This window comes from Cupressus sempervirens, chromosome 8 (genome assembly GCF_028749045.1).
Source record: "Cupressus sempervirens isolate cs-2001-9-10 chromosome 8, ASM2874904v1, whole genome shotgun sequence".
In the NCBI taxonomy this organism is placed as follows: Eukaryota; Viridiplantae; Streptophyta; class Pinopsida; order Cupressales; family Cupressaceae; genus Cupressus; species Cupressus sempervirens.
Window position 1 is genome coordinate 475,471,900 of NC_143125.1, and position 22,452 is coordinate 475,494,351.

The 22,452-nt window shown below is 35.6% G+C and overlaps 1 protein-coding gene across 2 annotated transcripts in view; it reads left to right on the top strand.

Annotated features, from left to right (window-relative positions):
* The first annotated feature begins 1,869 nt into the window (after nt 1-1,869).
* Nucleotides 1,870-22,452, top strand: part of LOC149543297 (MLO-like protein 14) — a 119,940-nt gene continuing 99,357 nt past the window's right edge. Inside the window, exons 1-5 of one of the 2 annotated variants that reach the window (XM_089798134.1) lie at nt 1,870-2,444; nt 5,075-5,132; nt 5,424-5,662; nt 6,021-6,137; nt 8,038-8,098. In XM_089798134.1, the coding sequence (XP_089654260.1) occupies nt 2,319-2,444; nt 5,075-5,132; nt 5,424-5,662; nt 6,021-6,137; nt 8,038-8,098 (601 nt within the window). In that variant the 5' untranslated portion in view covers nt 1,870-2,318. The remainder of the gene's footprint in view (nt 2,445-5,074; nt 5,133-5,423; nt 5,663-6,020; nt 6,138-8,037; nt 8,099-22,452) is intronic. The other variant, XM_089798135.1, reaches the window with a different exon arrangement.

A 22,452-nucleotide genomic window follows, 5' to 3' on the forward strand; every position in this document is an offset into this window, starting at 1 on the left:
TATTTATCATTTAATTTGACACCATCACTTAGTCGATCTCATTTTAGGTTCTTTGTGGCATTATCTAGGGTAGCAACCCGCCCTTCATAATCAAGTGCTATGTCTAGCATTTCACTTGAGGTTTGTATGGTGTTCCCAATCCTAAACTTCTGTAAATGGGAAATGACATGTTTGTTTGCATTCAATTGCGGGGGATCATTCTTCCTTATAAGATAAGCTTTCTTGCTAATCCTTATAAGGGAGATTTGTTGCGCATTCTACACTCTGTACCTGGGCATTCGAGGACGTAGAATAATCCTGAAATCAATCTCATCAGGGGGAGGGAGGTTATTCAACTACTCATGGATAGGAGGGGTTGAGTATTTCACCACATAGGGGTGAGAAAATTGGACTTTAAGGGCATTTAGAAAGGCTCAAAGAGCGTTTGCATTCTCAACTTGGAGTTGTCCAGAATGGAAAGTTTCCAAAGCAATTTTTTTTTACAAAGGCCTCGAACTGTTAGCACCTTTGAGTGGGATTAGTTTATGTTTGTCAACCAAATCATCTTTTATTTTGGGTAGAGGGGGAGGTTTCCTTTTAAGAATGAAGCAATCTACTCTTCTATATCCCTCTTTTTTACAAATTAAACATGCATTGAGACCCCCCAAAAAGGTAAGAGGGCAGTAGATAAGGTTCTCTTTCAAGTCTAACCATAAATTATCATGGATATTAAGACCTAGGTAGATATAGAATAGAACTCCAATGTCCATATTCAAAATGAGGGTATTAGATTCGTCAATGTGCAACACATTCCCAATTGGTTCCGAAGCACAAGGGAGGATATTTCATAAGAAAGGCGAAAGGTTCCCCATAGTCAACCATCTAGGACAAGAAAGCACTAAAATTTCATTATTTACAACATCAATGACCAAGGGAGAGCCTCAACTCATATCTCCCAACTTTCTAGAATTGCCTCTCAACGATAAGTTTTTACGAGTTAGGGTTAGTAAAAAGTAATAAAAAAGCCCTTTTTGTAACATTTGGTAGTAAAAAAATGATAACCAAACTTTTTACCCCAGACAAAATGAAACCATTCATTTAGAAAATTTCTTGATGGTAGTTTAGATACGTCCACACAACCAAAAAGATTGTTGTGCTTCTTAATTTACCTATTTCCTCTTCTATCGCTAGAACCATTTGTGGGTTTGGATGAATGATAATGTCAACAACATGGTTAGATACTTTACCTCCACCTCCTATCCTGGTTTAGATCCATCCATTTCTGCCTCCTTTTTGATAAATTTGACACATACTGGAATATCTTTTCAACCCTCAACTGCTTGCTTGAAAGATTTTGCTCCGTCGTTTCCTATCAATTGCGATACCGGTTGGTTAGGATTTTCCCAATTAGTAGGTTTATCATCTCCAACAACTTGTTTGCTCTGCGAATTAGATTGAATGATAGGGGCATTAAACTCACCTATTAATGGCGGTCTCCAGTTGGCACTTGGAAACATTGTACTTATGATTGGATGAAAAGTGTGGAGGATAACTCTACTTTGTCATAATTGTAGAGCCACCTTCCACGATTTCTCCATTTTATAACATATTAGTAAAATAATAATAAATATTTATAATAAAAGATAAAAATAATACATTAATAAATTTTAGGTTAATAAAAGTTTGTATAAACCAAAAACAATTTTATTCATTTTTATTGTTATTTTTAATCATATAACGTATTATTATTTAAATAATAATAAAGAAATACAATTAAAGATTAAAAAAAGTAGACTAAAAATTTATATTACATAAAAATTGATGTAAAAGTCCTCGGTTAGTTTAATGAAAAAGGAAAGTGACAAATACGATCACAATACAAAAAATAATACGATCATTTTATCGGTTAGTTTAAGGGATCTTATGGTGGTCCTTTAGACTGAAAAGATCTTTTATTTCGAAAGTGCAAACACACGTAGAATGGTGGGAATATGTTCCGATTTTCCCAGGGGCAACATTAATTTGGACCAGCCAAAACTTGAGCTGGCAACTATGCAACTATTATAATATTGTTTAACGCCTGCACCTAAAGAAGTTCGAGTAAAATCAGAAGAAACTTCAACGACTCCTGCTGACCCAGTAATATGGCATTTTTCTTTATAAAAATGACTCAACTGCAGACTGAAAAGGCCAAAGGAGTCAACTCCAACTTTTCCTCAATTGAATGTATGCCTGGAATGAGATCCCCGAAGTCTGCTCTTACGCTAGTTTCTAGCATTATGTTTCTGTGAGAAGGCGAATAAAGAGTATGAGGTAGCAATAGATTTCAAGGAAGAAAAATGGGCGAGGTTGATGTGGGAGAGAGGTCTCTGGCCTTGACACCAACATGGTCTCTGGCCACTGTCTTCACAGTTTTTGTGGCTCTTTCTCTCTTGGTGGAACGTTCTATATACCATTTAAGCCAGGTAAGTAATGCTTTGGAAAATTTACTTTAATCAGCAGCGTTGTCAGGTTATGTATTAATGGCATTACTAGAAAATAGCTCAATACCAGTACCCACATTGATTCAGAAATGGCCCAATTTGATGGGCATCGAGAGTTTGGAGTGCCTTAGTGGGGTGTGGGGCTGAACAAGGGACACATGTTCATCCGTGTGCCCCAACTAACATCTAGCTAATATACCCGATTTTCAGTACTCCGCAACTCCACTTACCCATTTTTGTTTGTAGTCCACGGTTTCATTTTCATGACAAGCTTTCTGGTATTTATGAACTTCATTGTGGTGTTGAGATTTGAACCAGGTCACTCTCATGGGAAGAGGGCCCTTTATCTTCAAACCTCAACTCTTTGGACAGACAGATTGTAAATTAATTGTAGCTCCTGGTTTCTAAATTTTTGGGATAGAGTATAAGACTTGTTTTTTGTAGGATTGGATCGGAGCTTGTTCAGATTTCCTCACAGCTGTATGGTAGGGACAGGAACAAGGGAAGAGCCAAATTGTTTTACTCGAAGCCAGAAGTAATTGAACTGATCTGGTGAATGCTATGGTGGGTTGGAAGTTTGTCTGGATATCCTTTGGCTTAGAAGCAATACCAGAATCAGGATTTAATTTCACTGCGGCGGGATTAAAAAATTAAAGCATTTCCTTCCTTTTTAACTCTCCATATAATCTCAGTGGTCTCAATACTCCACAACCTCTGGCTTGCTTTCTTGTTGCATCACACTTGTTCTTGGGTTACTCTGATACCGATGAGTCCTTCAGTATTACGCTATAAAGCTTTCAATTACGTATTCTAACGACTCATTTTTTCTTTTCCGTTATTTTTCGTTCAGATTTTTTTTTTAATGCTAGAAGTGATATATTTCTAAATCATTGGACTGTGAAGGCTGACTATATATTCCTTCGTATCTGCTAACGAATGCGAGCTTTCTGCGCGCACACAGTTAAAAGTAAACAAAAATCAATGTGCTAAACTACGGAAATGTTCAGCAACTTAACACTCTTACGTTGGGACTTGAAAGTATCTGAGAATTCATCACGACGAAATAAAAAAAATATGTTTCAAATCTCGTGAAACAACTTATCAGATTGTCAGTGCGTACTACCACATTAGTAATGACTCTATCCTAAAGCTCTTCCAGCTGCTACATCATTAGTTGCTTGACCACAACTGATCATGCACCATTTGTAATCGTAGGTCTCTGTGCATGCTCAGTTGCACTTCATTTGCAGTCAAAGCTCCTCCTTTCTGGAGGTGATGAATTTCCATAGATTCATGAAGCTAGTGTCGACACCTTTGCTAGTTTCCTTTACATAGAGCTGCAGACGGAGCTGGGCGGCCTTTGTATTTGTTGTTTGTATGCCATGACTCTTCCTGTGAAGTGAGAAACTGCCTGCTTTTTGCTCTGCTCGTTGCGGTTGCTCAGCAAAACTTGTGATGCGTGCTGCACTGTTATTACCTTCTTCGATAACTAGAATGCGTGGTAACTTTTTCACCTAATACTGAGAACAGGATACTTTATAGTTTGGAGACATCCACCAATCATTGGTTTTAGAAGGTCAGCTTTAATATTTTGAAAATTTTATATACAGTGGCCATTTTTTCAAAGATGTGAGATTCCTGGATTCAAGGAATTGTGGAAAAGACATTTGAAGTCTTCAAGTCTTATCTTGGTGCTAAGACTTTCAATTCATTTCAGCGAGATGGTAGAGTCAATTCAGTGTTGGAATTGATGTTATCTAAAAGTATCTACAATATCAATAGATACTGACAAACAAGGAAGCTTAATAAGTAGAATGATATTAGTCTTAGCCAGTGCTGGAATTCCTTAGATTGTATTCTCTCGGATGCCATCTGATTTTGAATTTGTTTGGTTTCATCTTCAAGGTTCAATCCTAATTTATGGTTATCAAGTTGCCTGAGCTCAAACTCAACTGCAGAGAAGTCTCTAGCAGGGGTTGTATACCAGCCACTGGAGGCCAGACAATCTTGGTGACCTGGGAATTACTCCTATTTGGGGGAGTCATGACAGCAGCCCTGTAATTGCAAAATCTTAATAGTCTCATCTCTAGACACACCTGACGAGAGTGTTTTCCATTACCAAGTAGGAATTGGTTTGAAGATAGAATCAAACCCATTTTAATAGTTAATACTAATACTCTGCCTCATATGCTTGGCCACTGGCTCTTGTTTATTTCTCTATGGCTGGAGGCCCTATGTTATAGTACAAGTCTGTGATACTTTTACTTTTCCCGATGTCTCTCTACGGACTTTGTGCCAAATATTTTCAATCATTTTTATTCAATGATCGAATCAAATGATTTTAAGTGCTTTTATAATGCCAATAGAAATTCAGTCAAGCTCTTTTGCTTATAACTGTTTACCCAGCATCAAAATGGTCCGCATCAACTGGGTATTTTTTTCCTATAAGGATATAACCTGTAATGTGGACCATTTTTAACAATGGGGAAGTTTCTTTCTTTTTATCATTCTTCATGTCACCAAGGTTTCTATTGTGTGTTATTGAGTAAATTGATCATTCTCCCGGATTTACTCTTTTTGAAAGCATCTTACAGATTTTTTCGTTCTTGCAGTGGTTGCATAAAAGCAAACGGAAGCCTCTGTTTGAAGCAGTGGAGAAGATGAAAGCAGGTTTGATTCATCAAAAAAATAGTTTGAGTCTTGAACAATATTCTAAAAAATCTATCTTCCCCATTGAACTGATTATATGTTTAAAATCTCCACGTATGAGGGAGATTAAATTCAGATATCTGATTTTATGATAGCCCAAAAAAGAATGGCTTGCCCATTTTAATTGGAGATGTTACCATGTCAGTGTAGAAATCCTATATATTATTTTTATTATGATATTCTACTCATTATATTAGTTTGTATCATTAATATTGCTTACTTCCCTTTCATTGATGGCTTCTTGTGGAACAGAGCTAATGTTATTGGGCTTTATATCTCTGATGCTGACTGTCACATCAAGTTCAATTACAAACTTTTGCATTGAATCAAAGTACTATAATACCAACTTCTCTCCATGCACACGATCTGAGATTGAAGGAAGTGACATATCTAATGGGTCTACATCCCATGGACACAAGCAGCTGGATTATACTGTTCACAGTTCATCGAGGCGTGTTCTGAGTAGTGCAATGCAAAATAACTGCAAACACGTAAAACATCATTAATTGATCTTATTTCTGCAATCAGGATATATTGAGTGATTCTTGGACTCTATAAATAAATTTCATGCAATAAGACATTACTCAGCGCAATGTATAATTCAACCAAGCATATAGGATAAGTATTTCAGATGTTTTGCTGCATTTGTACTGATACAATGTGGTAAGGGAGAAATATTAGTTTCAAAAATTGCTTGGTTATGCTTTCATCTATTTCTAACATTAACTTCATTCTTTGTGCATGCTTCTGAATGGAATCAAGTGACCTGACGAAAACAATTTACAGTTGTTGTCTTTAAGAACATTGCATTGTAAACATGCTTATTCATATTTGTTCTTTATAATGCAGGGTTATGAGCCTTTTGTTTCATTTGAAGGTCTTGAGCAACTGCATCGATTTATATTTATCATGGCAATCACACACGTATTTTATAGTTGCTTGACCATGCTTCTGGCTGTAGTCAAGGTTCGGGTGCTCATCTGTTTACTAAATGCAACTGAAGAGAAAATATAATTCCTCTTTGTCTTGACTGATCATTTTATTCAAAACATTCCAATTTTTTTTTTTAATTGTATCATGTAAAATTATCTTACGTTGGTTAAGGATGGAATATATATTTTCAATATATTATGATTAGATAAAATTTTCAGCTATTTCCCTGCCAAAACAAAGAATCATGTTTTAACAAAGTTATAGATTTCCACTATCCCATTTATCATATTCTCCAAGTTAAAAGATCACCTTTTTAGAAAAAAAGTAAAGCCAGATAAATTATTATACACAGTAAAACATTATAAAATAAAATGGTTCAACTGTCTTAGCTTGCACCTAGACAGGCATCCATTATTTTGTGCTCCTCTTTTTATCTCTTGAACGGTTCTCTGTGATGACCTGACCTGCAACCTCTCAGGTTTGCATTTCAGGCCCCAACGATTTTTCACTTCTTTTCTTCTCCTGCTTTGTAAGAGTGTCTCCCTGAAAAGTAAAGTTGTAACTTTAGCCTTTATTGTGGAAGCTTAAATTTTGTGACTAATGTCTGGCCATGATAGATGAAATAATCTAAGAGCGTCTTCGCGTACTATTGTTTCTATAATTCCTCTTCGTTCCTCTCAAATGATCCCTGGAAAACATTTTTCCACTTCCACAACCATTAATTTTTCTCAATTTCGTAATGTATTAAGGAAGCTATTTTGGCCTGAAGGGAACTATCTGTTTTTTGTTTTTTTTGTTTTGAACCATTATGTAACATACCAAATCCAACTACCCAAAAAATAATAGGCTATTAATGAAATTTTTTAAGGAAAAAAGGAAATTATATTAAAATAACAGAAGTAACTGCTAAAATGAACGATAAATCCTGCTTTCCTTTGCTTTCCAACTTAATGTGTCTCTTTGCATTTATTGCTGTTACTATTAGGTGTGAATGTTTCCTGTACTCTTTACCTAAATGTATTTTTTATAATGGTCTGTTTATAAAAAGACTGAATTTTGCCTTTTCCATAATGCAGCATATCTTTCCGTAAGTAGCTTTAATAGATGTACTTATCAATTAGGCCTTTTGTTTTCTATTTCAAGGTGTGTATCCAATCACTCTAGAGTCTACGCTCCAAATTAATTTGAAATTAATTTTGAGAAGTCTCTTCTTTTTAATTTTTCATTGTTTAATCATTTGGCTAATAAATTTTCATTGAGGTTCTTCACAATCCTGCATACTCAACTTGTAGTTCCAACAATGTTTTGCACCCTCAGAACTCTAGATAAATTCTTATTATGGGTGTCTTCTGCTAAGGCATACTCTTAAGGTCAATAAATCCTTTCTTCTATAAGCATCTTGCTAATTATTGTGTGGACTATGAAGGTATATTATGCATGCTGTCCAATATAATCTGTTTTTTAGAGTTCTTTTACAATTTGTTAAATTACATTACACCATGAGTTGTAAATGACATATTGATGGTTTACTTCAGATTTAATGAATCAAGAACCTATATACTAGCGCCCAACTCCTTAATTTTCTAATATCTAAAATTGATGTGCCTAATCAAGAGCTAGTTTACTTTAGCTTGAAATCTTATCAATAGAAGATTGTATCTATGTATAAATTGTATGGAACAGACAATTTATCCTGTATATTTGAAAATGGCTAATGCTATGTGGTATCTTGAATTTTAGTCTTCACTATCTGAGTTTTCTCAAATACAAGGTTTCTAATGATTATCACAAATATTGCTATCAGAATCAGATTTGTGAGTGTACTTAAAGTAGTAAATAAATTGCCCCGATTCTTTTTTTTCCCTACATTTTCCAGTGGCGATTCTTAGATGCGAAAGCCTAGATTAATTCATCAAGGAATGTTTATTTGCAGATATATACATGGAGGCAATGGGAAAATGAAGCCCATTTTGAAACATATAATAGTTTGACAGGTACTTTTAGACATTTCATTGGAACTTATTTAAGGTTGCTAAGTATTTAGTATACTGTATATTATATAAGTTAAATTGGCAAAAGTTTCATTTTACATGCTTTTGTCAGTTTACCTTTAGAATGACAGGAACAATGGGTTATTTTACATTTGTATGTTTTCAGAATATTTACTTTCATTTTAACATTTTAAATTTCTTATTCTAGCAATAATGCTTTTCCAACATTTTGAATTCATAGGCAGAAAGTGAATACAATTTGTTAAGGACAGGAAGCATTTTGCAGTTGGAATCCAAAACCATTTTCCTTCTTGAATGTAACAACAGATACTGATCACCACATAAACTAAAATTACGCATTCGAATGGCAATGAAGGCATATAACAAGCCACTGCTTTTGGAAAGCTGATGATCATCAGGTGTCGCAGATAATAGTGAACAGATGGCTATCTTATGAACTTATCTTGGAACATTTATTAACATTCTGCTATCTCAATGGTGTGTTTAAGAGGCATGGCCACAAAGTACTTAACTATTGCATTCATCTGACACTTGAGAAGGATTTTCATCTTTTTTTAAGATAAAGCAGTGAGGATTCTATTGGGGCCTGCTTCCTTGAAATGCAAAGCACAATTCATTACAATTACTGGCAAAAATAAAAGCAACAAGCTACAAACATAGGGGCAAAAAGAACTAAAAATGTGTCTTTAGTCTGTCTCAGATCATCTCAGACAAGCACTAAAATGAAATGGAAATGAGAACTCATTAGCAACACTGCTACAGAGTTCAATATTAAAAATGGGATCTCAGCGCCATTCTCATTGATATTTTACATTATATATTGTATTCTATAAACTTTTTGTTTTGGAGAGAACTGGTTAGAATCATCCTCTCCAAAATTCTTGTTATTTGTCCTGATCTCTGAGGTGAATTCTCCCTCTGATTTAGAATGGACCTGGCTCTAGGAGCCCCAGCTTTTCTGAATATTCTACCTGATTGTTAGATGATATGGCTAACAGGTTCAGTGTTTTCTCTTTATTGAAATTTTCTGAAACAGCATCTTGTGAGGTATCAACACCTTTCTAAATATACTCATCCTTGTTGTGCACATCATTTGTTGTTTTACCATTTCCAGAATCACTAAACTGTTGTGCTTCAGCTATAGAGCTGTGTTCCTTTCCTTTTCTGTTTCTTCTTCGTTGCTGTTTTGAGCACAACCTAGAAAACATCCAATCAGCTGGTGTTGAGGATTTGTATTCTTCCACCGTGTATTACACCCCGAGGGTCTTTTGGGACTTACATTCCACAGCCATGTTTCCTGCATAAAAACAATTCCAGCAATAAAATGGGAATTTTTTTGTTATCATAAGCTGATTCCAGACTTCATTTCCTACTTTCAGCCCAATTCTTTTAGGCAGGTCGTTAGAGAAATCCATCTCTACTAGAATCCTGGATGTGACTGTAAATGTGTGCCTTGGTGTTGCTAGCCCCACTTAAGTTCACTTGCCTACAGTAACACCTATATTATTTAATGTAGATTGCAACATTGTTCTTGTTGAGAAGAGATCGAACATAGATATGGCATGATTTTTTACCATTTAAAATATTGGTTGATACAATCAAGCATTGGGCTTCCCGTACAACTTGACTATAGTATAAAGTATTCTCCATCATTTGAAGGAAACAATTTTTAAAAGCCATTAGACATTTTGTAAAGTAGCAGTTTTTACCACCTGAATGGGGCTTGAGTTCACAGTTATAAAGTTTGCATAATTTCTCCCAAAGAATGCAGCCTTTTAAGTCAAGACTGTTTTAGTATTTTCTATGCTCATTGCTGACAACATAGAAGTCATCTTTTACCTTATAATTTTCTAAGAAACTCACTTTCGGAATCTTTCTTGTGCATTGAATTGTAAACTCACTAGCAACCATTACATTAAGGCCTTCCAGTGTCTTTAGTTTTTTATGTATATTTTTGCAACAACTCCTTCATCAATGAATTATCAGTTGCTCTAGAGTCATTGTGCACAATAATCCATTGTCTGCATAGAACTTCATAGACTTATGAAAGTTTATGTTTTGGACTCTTGGAGCAATAAAAAGTTTGGCAAGAGCACCTTCTGAAGTATCTTTTCTTCTCCTTCTTCTTGTAAAGGCTCTTCTTCGTCGCTTTCTTGTTCTAACAGTCCACCTCTTGATTATTCATCTGAAACTACCTCATATAATGTATTTGTCCCTCTTTGAGACATCTATGGCTTTTTACCCATGACTCTTTGCATGAGAATCAAAATTTCTTACTCAATTTATTTTTGCCTATCTTCTTTCCTTCAAGGAATTTTCTTACCTCTTTGGGAAGGCTTCTTTCGAAGGAATGTTTTTTTTCTGGAATTTGCTCTTCAAAATGAAAGACTCAAGGGCTAAGAATCATTTTATAGCTTTTTGTAGAGATGGAGGCTCATAGGGTTTGAGTCTTTTGACTAAACCTTTAAGGGTTTAATCAATCCTTAAATGAGCAACACAATGTTCTTTCAATAATGTTATGTAATGATGCATTCCTTGAGCTTTTTCAACTCTTGAAAATGAACTACAGGGACATTCGGATCAAATCTAGCAATAAGTCTTTTGTTGAATTTATCACAGGAGTTGATAAGTTTGTGCCCTTGAGTAATTAGCATTTGATACCACCATTTATTTTCTGTACCCTCAAGAAGGAAAATGAGAAATTTGGTTGCCTTATCTTCCATCATTGGCCCAAGTGGCAGGCACATGTCAAACTTCTAAAATCCAAGTTCTACTTGTACACCTGCTACATTCATCAAAAGTAGGAAATGAACCTGTTTAAGTATGTTTCAAATCTCTCTAGGTAGCTCGAGGTCGTCCAAAGGAGGAAATGATAACTTATTCAAGGATGTTATAATCTCTCTAAACAGCATGATCAAGGCCTATTTCAAGACCTCCATATTCATAAAATTTGTGACTGACATTTACTTTGGATCTCCTCTGGAAGAGCTCTGTACTTAAGCATAGTAAAGTGCAATTTATTCCACAACCAGATTCTAAGCTTCAATATCAAGAACCTCTTCCTCTCTACGAAGGTGACATATTATTCTTTACCTCCTTTGGAAGAGTTCTTTACTGGAGTATAACAAGCTCTGATGTCATCCACAATTGGATTCTAAGCATCAACATCAAAACTCTCTTCTTCCTTGTCAAGGAAAGTAAGTTGGAAAGGTTTAGAAGCTGAATCAGTGATAGTCCTTTGAGTGTAACTGATATTGGGATACCTAGTCCGAAAAGTGCTTCCTTTACCATTTTGATGTCTAGGCTGTAAAGTTCAATGCTCGTTATTGGTGGAGAGTAACTAAACTAGTAATCTGTATATGTAAGTATCTTGAACAATCTTCAATTCAATTTCTTATAAATATATATGTATTTCTGATCTGAAATAAATGCCTTATATTATAAGTATTGATTTTCCTTTTGTCTTTGTACTGATACAGTTATATATGTATGTGCAGATCTGAATTAGTCTGAGATGCAATTGCCTTTTTAATTGATTGATTCAGAATTGAAAAAAATTCATGCAATATATATAAGTATGCATTGAGATATGTTTATGTAGGGGTATGACCCTACGTAACCATACCCCAATGCATAACTTAGTAAGCACTGATCAAGATACCGATTCACTTCATTATAATCACAGCCTTAACTAATGATTGGTGACAGTTCATGGTATCCGTTATACTCAACACCCGATACTGATCTCATTCGATACATATTATCTCATTCGATATATAGATTCGATCGGTTAGTATTACAAGGTTTTGATATTACATATTTATATGTGTGTGTGTGTGTGTGAATAATCGGATTAAATATACATCAAATATATGTATATATATTGCTTCAATTAGCATGAAGCTAATATATTTAACACTCCCTCTTTAACAAGAAGGGAATTGAAGGAATTATAACACAAGGTTATACACCGCTTAAAATGTGGTCAATTATGGTGTTCGGCGAAATCCGCCCTGAAGAACAAGATAACACTTACTTTAACACTTTTGGTGTTAGAAGATAGATCAAATATAAATAAGGTTGTCACCTTATAATAGTGATCTTACACAAGAAAGATCGTCACCTTTCATAACACAAGTTTGCAAACAATCTAATTTCAATTAGTCAAGAATATATTAATTTACAAATGTACTTACAAATTTGTCATATCAAGTTTACCTTTGAAGTACACTATTTTCAACTTTGCCAGAGGCTTGGTGAAAATGTTTGCATTTGCTCATTTGTGCTGATATAAATCAGCTTGATAACATTTCTGTCAACCATGTCTCTTATATAATGATAAGGAGTCTTGATGTGCTTCGATCGATTGTGGAAAATAGGATTTGTAGAAAGCTTGAGGCAACTCTAGTAATCACAATGAATCACTGTAGGACTTAGTTGTTTTCCAAAGAGTCCAAATAATAGCTTTCTCAGCGATATTGCTTTGGGTGCTCCCATGGAGGCTGCCATGTACTCAGCTTTGGTAGAACTCAAGAGGACTGTTGGTTGTTTTCTATTGAACCAACCCAATCAGAATCAATATATCCTTCAAGTTTGATCTCTACATTTTTGTACTTCAAACCAAGACCAATAGTGCCACGTACATATCTCAAGATATGTTTGGCAGCCATCAAATGAGTCTTCTTTGGTTTAGACATAAAATGACTTAAAACATTTGTGGCATAGCAGATATCAAGTCTAGTATTTACAAGATACATAAATGATCGAATGATCTGTCTCTAAAGAGTGGGGTCAATAGGATTTGAATTCACAACTTCTTCTTTTAGTTTGTGTAGATTAGTTTCCATTGGAGTTGTTAGAGGTTTCTTGTCCATCATTCCAAATCTAGTCAAGATGTCCTGAGTGTACTTCCCTTGATTTAGAAAAATACGATCTTTCTTTTGACAGATTTTTAGGCCTAAAAAATAGTGTAGTAGGCCTAAATCCTTCATTTCAAATTCAGCTATAAAATCTTGTTTGCATCTTTCAATCAAGTGATCATTACCTGTTATCAATAGATCATCAACGTATAAAACAAGTATTAACATGTCATCATTAGAAATTTTGAAGTAGATGTTAGGATCAGCTTCATTCTTTGAGTATCCTTGTTTGGTGAGGTAGCTATCTATCCTTTCATACCAAGCTTGAGGTGCTTGTTTGAGGCCATAGAGAGATTTCTTGAGTTTACATACATATTTATCCTTATCTTTTATAGCAAAATTTTCAGGTTGTCCAATATATACTTCTTCATTTATGACACCATTTAGGAATGCGGTCTTGGCATTTATTTGATGTATCTTCCATCTTTTGGATGCTGCAATTTCAATAATTGTTCTTATGGAAGTGTAGCAAGCAACTGGAGCAAAAGTTTCCTTATAATCAATACTTGCCTTCTAAGAAAAGCCCCGAGCAACAAACCTTGCTATATGCTTTTCAATCTGCCATTAGAAGCGTATTTTATTTTGTATAACCATTTTGATGAAACAACTGATTTGTCTTTTGGTCTATTTACAATATCCCAAACATCATTTTGTAATGTAGATTGATATTCCTCAACCGTAGCATCTTTCCAAGCTTGATAGGTTAGAGCTTCAATAGTTGACCATTCAGATTTAGTAAGCTCAGTTACTAACGAGGTGTAACAAGATTTGTTTCTAGTTTTCTTGCTTTCCCTGGAAATTTCCTCTGCTTCAACATTATTTTCTTCAATCATTTTCCTTGCCCATAATGGCCTTATCTTGATATTAATGATGTCTCTATTATCTATATCTGGTAATGATTCATTCTCTTCTAATATGTTCTCCCTCTGAATTTCAGTTTGTAGATTTTCATCTAAGTCTGTGATGTGCTCATCTTTTGTACTTGTAGATAGTTTTAAAGCAGTGTTTTCTTCAAATATGATATCTCTGCTCACTTCAACTGATCTTTGTCCAGGTACATAGACTCTATACCCTTTGAAGTTCTCATTGTACCCAACAAATATTCCTTTCTTCTCGAATGGTTCTAACTTGGTACTTTTTTCTTTAGGTATGTGAATGTAAACAAAGCAACCGAATATTCTAAGATGACTTAAGTCAAGTTTAGTTCCTGTAAAAAATTCTTCAGGAGTCATGATTTCTAGTATTGAGTGTGGACATCTATTTTGAATGTATACGGCTGTATTGGTGGCCTCTACCCAAAATGAGAAATGTAAATTTTGATCATGAAGCATGGCTTTTGTTGCTTCAACAATGGTTCTATTTTTTCTTTCTACTACCCCATTCTGTTGAGGATTATAAGTTACTGTATACTCCCTCTTAATCCCAACAGAGATCCAATAAGATTTGAAATTTTCAAAAGTATATTCTTCTCCATTGTTTGATAGTAGCGTTTTAATTCGTTTTTGATGTTTGATTTTCCACTATTTCTTTGAACTCTTTAAATTTTGATAGCACCTCATTTGATTCTTTGACCTTTAAAAAATAGATCTAGGTTTTCCTAGAGAGATCATCAATGAATATTATGTAGTAAGAGATTTAGATTTGTGTTCACTAGGAGGAAAAGGTCTTTTTATATTCTTTCCTAAAGCAAATTTTTAACAAGTGCCTATATGTTTTGACTTTAAGCTAGGTGTTCCAGTGGTGATTTTTTCTGTATTTGGAAGTGAACTGAATCCAGTATGTCCAAGCCTTCTATGCCATACTTCATTGGAATTTGTCACTTAATGGCTTAGAGCTTGCTTTTGAATGTTGCATAGTTTATATAGGGTCCCGTCTCTAGTCCCTATGGTGATAGCATTCTTGGGATTAGTGTTTTTAGGCTAGTACAATACTTTCTCTTCATTGAAGGTGACTAGAAACCCTTTATCAACAAGTCCAGAGATCGATACTAGATTTCTTTTTATGCCTGGTACGAAAATAAGATCTTTCAATTTTAGTGTAACCCCAGTTCTTAGTTGTATAGAATAGGTCCCAATTCCTTTTATTGGATATGCGGAGTTGTCTCCAATGGTGACTCCTTCAGTGAGATAATTTCCAAAAGTTTCAAAGTTATCTCTGAATCCTGTTATATGTCGGGATGCACCGCTATCTATTATCTACTATAATGTTCCCGATTTTGGCAAGTCTATGCAGTTGATGGAGTTAGCTCATCATAGCGACCCTCGTGAGTTGACGGGGTGTTTTGGGGTTCCCAGTTGTGGAATTATTATTTTTAGTAAGTCTATTTTTGGCAGTGCAGTGGATGGCTTTGGCAGTTGGTCGTCATGTGCAGTAAATAAGGTTAATAATTGCATGAGCTCTTATTTATTCAAGTTGCATTATTATGATGATATTTATATTATTATAATAATGACATTAAGAGATATTTCTAAAAAGTATGTTGGAAAGTTTCAAGTGGTGAGTTCTTTTGGGAAACTTCCACAATTTCAGAAGTGAATTTTTTTAGGAAACTTTGGCCAATGAAAGATTATAAATGAGAGCTCATTTCATTGGGAAAGGGCGCTTGGATATATATTTGCTTTTGTTACCTTTGTGGCTTTCCTAAGTTCTGAATTGTGTGCCCTTGTTGAAGTATAAGGGTTTTTGAGTTTTTGAAGATTGTTTGAAATCACTGTTGAGGTAAAGTGATTTGGTCATTGGTTGGATCTCCTTACTGTATTTATCTGTGGCCAGGAGATATCATTTGTGCAAAATAATCTTGATTATCATATCTTCTTGATTGGTTGACTGGCCAAGGGTTTGTGAGATTCTGGGATTTATCTCTGAATATTGCTACTGTATAGCAATTTGTCAACTTCTCCAACTGTTTGATTTGTGTCTTAAGGAGAATTGTGTGAAGGAAGAATTTAATGAATGGTGAAGAGAGATAGGGGTTGAAAATCTGTTATTAATTTGCTGTGACAGTAAAGAAAATCAGCATTGGGAATTTAGAAGTTGCCGATAGATATTTGGGAGCAGCGTTCTTGTTTGTGGTGATCAAACTGGGTGCATCTTGAGCTGATACCATTATCCTAGGTCTAGAGGCATCATATATCAGGTCTGCAATTCGTAGCCAATTGCCTGAGGACTGTCCTAACAGCTGCACGCAATCCCGTAACCCAGGCGCCCATCACTCACCTGCGATCTGCCATTATTGATCAGTGTTTAACTCATTTCATAGACGTCAGACCTCTTGCGATATCGGTCTCATCCAACAATCAAGTGGGTCAACATCCAATTTGTGTGAGGGTCAATGTGCTGTGTGGGCAGTTATCATGCGACCTCTTTACCAGGTTATACATTGTTTTTTTTTAATAAAAAAAACAGAAAGTATTTTGTGGCTGTGTATCTTTCTTCCCTCTACCGTGATATTGAGAATAAAGGGAAAAGATTATTAGAATAATACCATCTGTTGCCACTTTTTAATAATTAAATAAATCGGTCAACAATTGTATAGCTGGCAACATACAAGGAAATAAGAGAAGTGTTCTTGTACATTGATTAGATAAATTCTGTTTGTCTATGTGCATTTAATTGTTATAAGAAATCAAAGGAATTTGTATGTTTCAAGGAACCAAGGAGTTAAACTATAAATTTTTTTAAGAAACATAGACGAAATTCTTTACACCTAGCTAGTTATCAGATTGAGCCAGGTTGGGCTTTTTAAATCTAAACATTTTCGTTGGATTTCATCTCACTTGATAGAGCAGCATAAAATAACAAACTTTCATCTTTTGTTTCATCTAAGGAAGCTAGGATTTTTTCCCTTTCTGGACAATTTCTGAAAGTAATTCCGAATTTCATACACTAATAATATTGAACTTTAGAGAAGTCATTTCTTTTCTAATTATTATTTCCTTTCCTTTGTTGTTGGAGACTGAGAAAAGAGCTTGATTTTCTCCCTCTTGATTTGAAATGATCACTGTCGAAATTAGACTTGATTCTTCTAATGTACAATCATTCTTTAGTTGATCAAAGGCTGGTATTGAGGGTTTGCTAACAACTTGAATGAATTCTTCCCAAGATATAGGTAATCCTCTAAGTGTTATTATGGATAGTTCTTTGTCTTCTACTTTGCTTCCAATAGAAGATAGATGATTCTTTATTTCAGACCTTTTTCCAAAATAGGATGAAATTGACTCTCCTTTATTCATTTTTGTATTTGTTAGTTGATTTTATAATGTAATTGATTTGCTAGAGTTGTTGATTTCAAACATATCCTTAATTGTCTTGAATACTTCAAATGCCTTTTTAAGATTTGAGATGGATGGAAGAATATGATCTTTTAGTCAATCAACAATGATTTTCATGGCTTTATTATTTCGTCTTTTCCAAGTGGCCTTTTCTGCCTCATCTTCAGGTATTGGAATATCTGATTCAATAAATGATTCTAGTTCTAATTCTTTGAGAATTGTTATAATTCAAATTTTCCATGAGAAGAAATTTGCTGCTCCTTCCAGCCTATCCTCTACTCTAACATTGTTTGACATGTTTGTCACTTTTGTTTCAAAAATTTACATTTAGAAGTCTCTCTACCAATTAGGCTCCGATACCATGTAAAGTTGAATGATCGTTTATTGGTGGAGACTAACTAAACTAATAATCTGTATATCTAAGTATCTTGAACAATCTTCAATTCAATTTCTTATAAATATATATGTATTTCTGATCTGAAATAAATGTTCTTATATAATAAGTATTGATTTTCCTTTTGTCTTCGTACTGATACAGTTTTATATGTATGTGTAGATCTGAATTAGTCTGAGATGCAATTGCCTTTTTAATTGATTGATTCAGAATTCAGAAATTCATGCAATATATATATATATATATATCTATATGTATGCGTTGAGATATGTTTACGTAGGGTTATGTAGGGGCATGACCCTACGTAACCATACCCCAATGCATAACTTAGTAAGCATCGGTCAAGATACAGATTCACTTCATTATAATCACTGCCTTAACTATGACTGGTGGACAGTTCATGGTATCGGTTGTACTCAACACTTGATAGTAATCTCATTCGATACATATTATCTCATTCAGTATATTATCTCATTCGATATATAGATTAGTGTTACAAGGTTTTGATATATATATATATATATGAGAGACTATGAAAGCATACGAGTTAAATATGTTGTCTGGCGAACTGGGTAGTTGGATGGTTATGGGTACAGGTATGGCTGTGTCGCTTCATTGGCACCGTGTTGGATGTTATAAATATCACATACAGTTATGTAATTGGCATCATGTTGGTATTGAATATTATTACTTTGTACGGAAGCATTTGATGAAAGAATAATACTTTATTTTGTTAAGTTATATGTTTATTACCTATTCACCTACATGCTGAACATTTGGCATCGTTGCTATTTCAAATCCAGAGTGGTAGTGAATGAAGCCGAGGATAAATGGGAATATCTATACCAGACAACCGAAAAACTAATGATGAGGATGAGACAAAATTCTTGGAAGGCGAGCATGAGGCGATTGAGAACTTCCAAATCCTGTACCGTGTAAGCCTCAAAACCTTCGTACAGAGAGAAGCCATGGAAAACGAGGTTACACAGGATACTGTGTGGGATGCCATGCATGTGTTAGTTCGGGATTTTTTTTCCTTAGAGTTGCCATCTCTTTTCTTTAGTTTTGGTTCACTCGTGTTTTCAAATGGTTATTATGAACCATTGGTTCTGCTAAGTGTCAAATGCAATTTGAGGTCCAATAACCCCTTTTTTAGTTGTCCATCCACGAACCTTGGTCCTTTCCATCCCTCAAAGCCTATTGTTGACCAAGTTTGTTCCTCAGTTCTCCTTTGTAAGCATAGTGATTGAGGTCATGTTTCAAGTTTTGATTTTTTTTAATAACTCTTGAACCTCTTGTACCCTTTGTACCATTTGAACTAAGTTCAAAAGGTTCAACACTTGAACTCATTTTTCGGTCTTCATGCAATATTATTGGTGGGCCCTAGCCTTACGTGCCACGGAGTTCAATTCTTAGAAGATGTGCTACAACTAAACACCTCGTCAGGTCTGATACACTCGTGTGTGACTTCATTTATGAAGAAGTAGTAAATTGGAGTAAGGCAATCATTAAATATCATGCCGAGATTTATTTTTAAAGGGCAAAAATGGAAATTTGGCACATGCGGAGGTAACATATCATTTAAGTTACTCGCTTTATATTTAATGACAAGCATCACATCATCCTATTCTTGCGGCATGTGTATTTTATATTTTCCTTCCCATGATTAATGCCTTGTCTTTGTTGTGGAGTATGTTTGAGTAAGATTTCCCTTTTTCGAAAACACAATTTCTTCAGTTGGTTAAGTGTCAGCAACAGGAAACTGAGGAAGGAGAACCACCTTTCGTAGTTGTCATAATTTCTGCTCTTCAGGTAAGTCTTGTATTCTTTGACTCTTTTTTCACCTGTTAGTAAAAAGATTGTGTTTTGCTTCTTTAATTTTCAAGCAACGAGAAGGAATTTTGAATCATGAAGTCAACTCTGCACATTTTTGGGAATACTTGCAGTCTGTATAGTAAGTCACCCATTGTATCAGACACAGACCTTTTAGGAGTGGACCTAGGAGTGGTAACAAAAAGATTGTGTGAGAAACTTGCAGAGCCCTTTTCCACCAAAGTCTTGGATACTAATTTTCTCATGGCCTCCACCTTCCCGCTTGCATACCCATGTCCGAAACTTGTTCAGGAATGTATTCAGAGGTATGATATCCCTAGTGGAAATATTCTGAGGAAGGATAGAAGTATATTGTTGAGTATCTCTAGGGAAACCGTGTCCAAATTGATTCATCTTGAAGAGTAAGAATTTGCAGATTCGCCTCCTGCTTTATCATTGGCTAGATTCTTAGAAAAGTCCAATGTTTGTAGAAATATCATTGTGAAGAGCTGGACTGAAAATCCTTACAAAGGTGGCTCGAGGTTGCCTAAAATTCTCAAGAAAGGTCAAATGACCTCACAGGTTCATGATGTCATGGTCTTGCTACACCAAATTTGTGGTTCTCTGGATGTGTCTTCTTTTGAAGAATGGATGTATTTTTATGTTCAGATTGTTTTGAGAGGGTCTCAATTCCTAGACTGGGTCGAATTGATTGCTAGCTCTGTGAGAAACCAGCTCAGAGGAGCTTTAAGCACGAAGAAACATTTCTATATGTCTTCATACTTAATATATATGCTGGCCAGTATTCAAGATTTGAAGTATCTACCTCATGAACCTTGGACAGAAAACATCACTATATATAGCTACTACCCTGTGTTACATAGGGACAAGGTCTTGGAAATTTTTAGGAAAGTTCACAACATTTTCTCAAGAAAATTGTGTTTTGAAATAAAAGGTTCTCCTCACCGTATATTCTCTTCTGAATCTCGGAAATTTGTTCAATCTTTTGGTAGCATTTACATCCAATTCCCTAAGTTCACTTACGTAAGGGTAGGTGGTTTTGATGAAGAACCTTTAAGACTGTAGTCGGAATAAAGTAACTATTACGTTTAGTACTTGTTAAAGCTAGTCGAGTTGGGTAGTTAGGAGGTGAGGGAATGCATTGGTTGGTTGGAAACCAATCGAGCCTTCTATAAGTACTTGGAATATTGTCAATGTACTCATGTTGATTTTTGGTATTAATAAAGAAACCATTTCCTTGCCTATGGTATTATGGTATGAATGGCATATCCTATGTTTTACTTCATATGTATCTTGATTGGGTTATTCTATATGGTTAGCATAGCATATCTCTGTGAACTTGAGTGATATTTCCACTCTACATTTTTGGTACCATTGCCTAAGTTTGAACCTGGAGGTCGGCAGGATGGAGTAATGGGAAGGCCCTTTGTGTTGCTCATCCAAGTAAGAAATAGTGATGGGGAAGAGGAGGAAATAACTAGGGAAGATCAATTGACATGTGATCTGGTAACAACCTGGGAAGTTGTGGTCGATCAATACGTACAGAGGGAAGTCCGTGAGAGAATAGTCCTTGAAGGTATGGTACGCGACGAACTTTTGATGCCACCAACAGTGTACGATCTCCTGGGAGAGATCCCTCATCTGTTAGCATGCAATTTGTTACGAGTGGAAGAGGAAAGAGCCGAGACACAAATGGAACGGAGGAGACAACAAGTACTACAACAATTTGCGGAAAGGAGGACCAGGGAACGCGAAGAACGTGAAAATTCCAAAAAAGGAAACAAACAATAAAACTATTCATGCCGCTGATTCCAAACATATATCCCAGGCGGGTACAAGGAGAAGAAACAGAGGAAGTCGCCTTGAGGATACTACGTCTCCAAAAGTAGGAGGAGAGACGTCGTGACTTGAAGAAAGGACAAGGGGATTCGACGAGAATCCAAGAAGTGTTGATTGAGCATACAATCAAAGGTATAAAAAATCTGGTTATCTCGGAGAACTAGGAAGGAAGTTGGGATATAGAAATCCAGAGACACTTGCAGGGAGAGATCTCCGACAGGAGCAAAGGAAGAAGAGGATACTTTCAATAGTTCCTCCTCAAGAACGAACTTCCAGTCAGGAGGCAGTGTTCCATGGGGAGGAGGTGTTCCATCCGGAAGAAGTGTTTCGACAGGAGGGAAAAAGCTTCACATAATGGCAATAGACAAACAAAAATTACCAAGGTTCACAAGGGACGGCTCGGAGGACCCTGCTTGTTACTGTAAAACATGTATAACCATATGGCAAGCAAATGGACAAAGTGACGCAGCAGAATGGTTAAAAGCCTTCTCGGCCACAGTAAGGGGTATTGCCATTGATTGGTATACTGATTTGGAGGCAACAAAGAAAAGCACATGGAATAATATCCGCACAACCTTTGATGAAGAATTCAAAATCCTGAGGGATGATGATGAAATAGTAATGGAGATTTATAACACGAGAGAAGGGAAAAGTGAATTCGTTAAAGCCTATAGTAGAAGAATGAAAGAGCTGATAGGGATGCTAGACAACAAGCTGGCATATGGACTAAAGAAACGATGGTTCATCGAAGGATTAACACCGTCCCTCAGGAAAAAGATGAAGAGAGTCCCACCATCGACCTTTGGGGATGTGTGTACCCGTGCCATGGACATAGAAAGCGAGAGTAAAACTTCCAAGGCAAGAAGGCATGGAAGTGTGAGTGAAAGTTTGGAGAAGAGCGAAGAAGAATCCAAAACCATTTAAGCCTTGAGAAAAGACCTGAGGCGATTGATGAAGGAAGTGGTAGGGAGTAAAGAAGAAAAGAAAGAAGGGAGAGAACTTTGGTGTATCGAGTGTGAAAAAGGCCATACAAAAGGAGCATTCCCGAAGAAAGCATTTTGTGAGATTTGTCAGGTACTA